The 3,581-nt window shown below is 33.9% G+C and overlaps 1 protein-coding gene across 1 annotated transcript; it reads right to left on the bottom strand.

Annotated features, from left to right (window-relative positions):
• Positions 1 to 2,401: 2,401 nt before the first annotated feature.
• Positions 2,402 to 3,052, bottom strand: NEUROG3 (neurogenin 3). Its single transcript, XM_053692859.1, has one exon. It carries the CDS (start codon positions 3,050 to 3,052, stop codon positions 2,402 to 2,404), a length of 651 nt encoding a protein of 216 aa, XP_053548834.1.
• Between the last annotated feature and the right edge of the window lie 529 nt (positions 3,053 to 3,581).

Here is a 3,581-nt window from a genome sequence, read left to right as displayed (position 1 = left end):
TCTATCTCTGTTTGTCTGTCTGTTTGTCTGTCTGTCTATCATCTATCTATCTATCTATCTATCTATCTATATCTGTCTATCTCTGTCTGTCTGTATATCTATCTATTTATCTTTCTGACTGTCTTTCTCTCTCTCTCTCTATGTCAGTCTATCTATTTATCTATCTCTATCTCTCTCTCTATGTGTTTCTGTCTATCTATCTGTTTGTCTGTATCTATATATCTATTTATCTAGCTATCTATCTGTCTATCTAACATCTATCTGTCTATCATCTTTCTATCTATCTCTGTTTGTCGGTCTGTCTATCTCTGTCCGTCTGTCTGTCTCTGTCTATCTATCTCTATCTATCTCTAATCTATCTCCGTCTGTCTATCTCTGTCTATATATCCCTGTCTGTCTATCTATCCATCTATATGTCTATCTGTCTATCTATCTAACTGCCTGTCTGTCTGTCTGTATCTATCTATATATCTATAATTTATCAGCCTGCCTGTCTGTCTGCCTGTCTGTATCTATTTATATATATATAATCTATCTATCAGCCTGTTTGTCTATCTATCATATATCTATCTATATATCTATAATCTATCTATCAGCCTGCTTACCTGTCTGTCTATCTACTTATCTATCATATATCTATCTATCTATCTATCTATCTATTTGTCTGTCTATCTATCAATGATCTATCTATCTATCTGTTTGTTTGTCTATCTATCATCTATCTACCTATCTATTTATCTATCTATCATCTATCTCTGTCTATCTATATCTGTCTGTCTATCTATCTAGTTCTGGCTCTCTCTCTCTCTGTCAGTCAGTCTGTCTGTCTATCTATCTATCTATCTGTCTATCTCTGTCTTTATATCTATCTATCTATCTATCTATCAGTGTATCTGTATATCTATCTATGACTGACACAGCTAATGGACAGAGAGGAGTTTACTACTGCTACAGCCCCCAAATTCATTCTTATAAATCAATTTACCAATTTATCTACAGTTATAAAGGTTTGTGTATAATTATAGTGTATGTTACTCCATTAGTATCTATCTATCTATCTATCTATCTATCTATCTATCTATCTATCTATCATCTATCTATACATATACACACACATATATATGTATATATATATATATATATATATATATAGATACACACATCTGTATAGATGTATAATACAGACGCACACACATATACATATATAGATATACAGTATATAAAGCATGCTTCTGGGTATAAATATATTTTATATATATATATATATATATATATATATATATATATATATATATATATATATATATATATATATATATATATATATATATATATATATATTGTTTATATTATCCAGAAGCATGCTTTTAAGGTGTGGTAACCAAATCTATATATGGAAGTGAAAGTGTTCCTGGATTTGCCAGGTGCAAAGTAGAGATTTGCCCATCTCACAGCAACACCTGAGATTTGCAGACAGCAAACCAAGGACCCATTAATCTTGTTATATCAAGTCTATCAAGTCATATCTGAAGAATTAAACATTCATTGTTTGTTTCTATCTGTGCTTCACCATCTAGATTTTGATTAATTGTTTATATATTCCCCTATTCTTTCAAATGTACACTTCAAGCTCAGATATTTTATTAACATGATAAAATATGGCACAAAAGCTTTCTATTAGTTTCTGTTTTTTAGGTTTTTAAGCAGGTCATTTCTTTGTGAGTTTACTTTAAGATGCAGGAATACAAAAAAAAATGCAAATCTAAATCTGTTTAACTTTCCTAAAATATTTGAACATTTTAAAAAGGGAACAATTTTTTTTTTAAAGAAATGTTTATTAGCACCAGATTTTGCAATACAATCATATTCATCTGGTTCAGCAATATGCTTATCTATAGAAAATATATATTTATGGTGAAATAAAATCAATAAATAAAAAAGATGTGCATTAATATAATTTACATACATCATTGAGGTGGAAATCATCTTAGAGATTGTGTTATCAAAAACAGCTTTTGTCATATTAATTACAAAAATATACATTTTAAATCATTATTTCAATTACAGTATTTCAATTGTAGCAAAATAAAAATCATTATCAAATTTTAAGAGCTTGTTAAATTCAGGGGATGTTAAAAGTGCAAAACATTCCAACATTAAGGCAAATGAGGAAGAAAATGATCATATAAAACAATAAATAATATATAAATTTATAAAAGAGCCAATATTTCCTTGATTTAAATCCCAAAAGGCACACATATAGATATGAAACATACTTTACATCACAATCCTTTGTAAGCGTGAGATGTATTTACAGATATGTATAGGGCAACGTGTGCCTCTGTTGGTCTCTAAGTTCAATGCAGTAAAGTTAAAGTGGACAGGCTGAGCGGAGGGTGGTTCATATGAAGTTTGGGAATGAGATGTGTCTCAGACAGGGGGAGGGATGGTACACTTCATCTATGGATTCTGTTGGGCTGAAGCTGCTCTGTGAGTCTTGGGAGTACATTGAATCCCACTCACTGGAGGAACTGCAGGTACTGCTGGGACTGGTCAGCTCCACCATTAGACAGTTCTTGGGCAGCTTTTGGAGTGAGTGTGCCATCTCGTGCCCAAGGCTGTGCAGGCTGTGGTCAGCTATTCGTAGTGTTTCCGAAAGGGCCCAGATATAATTATGAGCAAACCTCAGTGTTTCAATCTTCGTGAGCTTGGCATCATCTGGGAAGCTTGGTAAGACACTTCGCAATGCGTCAAGGGCAGAGTTAAGGTTGTGCATCCTGTTTCTCTCTCTGTCATTCGCCTTATTTCTCCGATTCTTCTTTTGTTTAGTAACTGTTATTTCACTTTTGGGTTTTGAACGATTTCTCCTCCTCTGCTTTTTCTGCAGTGGATCTCTACATTTGGAGAACGCTAATCTCTCTTCCACATCTGATGGGTGCTCTGAATGTTCTGGAGAGCAGGGGATCATGGGGACTTCACCATTTGAAATCTCATAAAATTGCTCTATATCACTTCTCCTCTGGTCTTGGGGAGATCCAGTTGTAGGGGGCATCCTAACAATGCAAAAATAACAAATTATAGATTAACAGTTCTGAATTTTATAACAAAACACAAGTGGAACAAATAAGCAACTGTGCAATACCTGCCATCCTCTTCACTAAGTAGCAAAATGACAGACTTTTATAAATAGAAAATATTTTTAGAAAATGCACATTTGTTTTTATAATAAAATTAATACATAATAAAATATATATATACCTGTAGCTCTAAGTTGCAGCAGCTGTGAAGTGTAGATAGGAATAGCAAACTGCTGTATGGATTGTCTCTCTGTTCTGCTCCTCTGGGACTGCAGGTGAGAGGTAACTGCAAGTGTGTGTAGGATTTGCAACAGGCACACGACTGGCTCCAAGCTCTATATATACCTCTCTGAAACAATGAGATTTTGGTGATCAATAAAAGTGTGTCCCCTACACACGCTTTATCTTATCAGTCCCTACATGGAGTGTGCTTGCTCACCAGAGGCTGGGAAGTGTCCAATCACAACAAACAAAGCCACACGCGCCTCCCCACTGCTAGACACA

Source organism: Bombina bombina, chromosome 9 (genome assembly GCF_027579735.1).
Source record: "Bombina bombina isolate aBomBom1 chromosome 9, aBomBom1.pri, whole genome shotgun sequence".
NCBI lineage: Eukaryota > Metazoa > Chordata > Amphibia > Anura > Bombinatoridae > Bombina > Bombina bombina.
This window is presented reverse-complemented; position numbering and strand designations above follow the sequence as displayed.

What these genes read in the sequence shown, in the direction of transcription:
- NEUROG3 (XM_053692859.1), bottom strand. Translation starts at nt 3,052, where the DNA reads ATGCCCCCTACAACTGGATCTCCCCAAGACCAGAGGAGAAGTGATATA.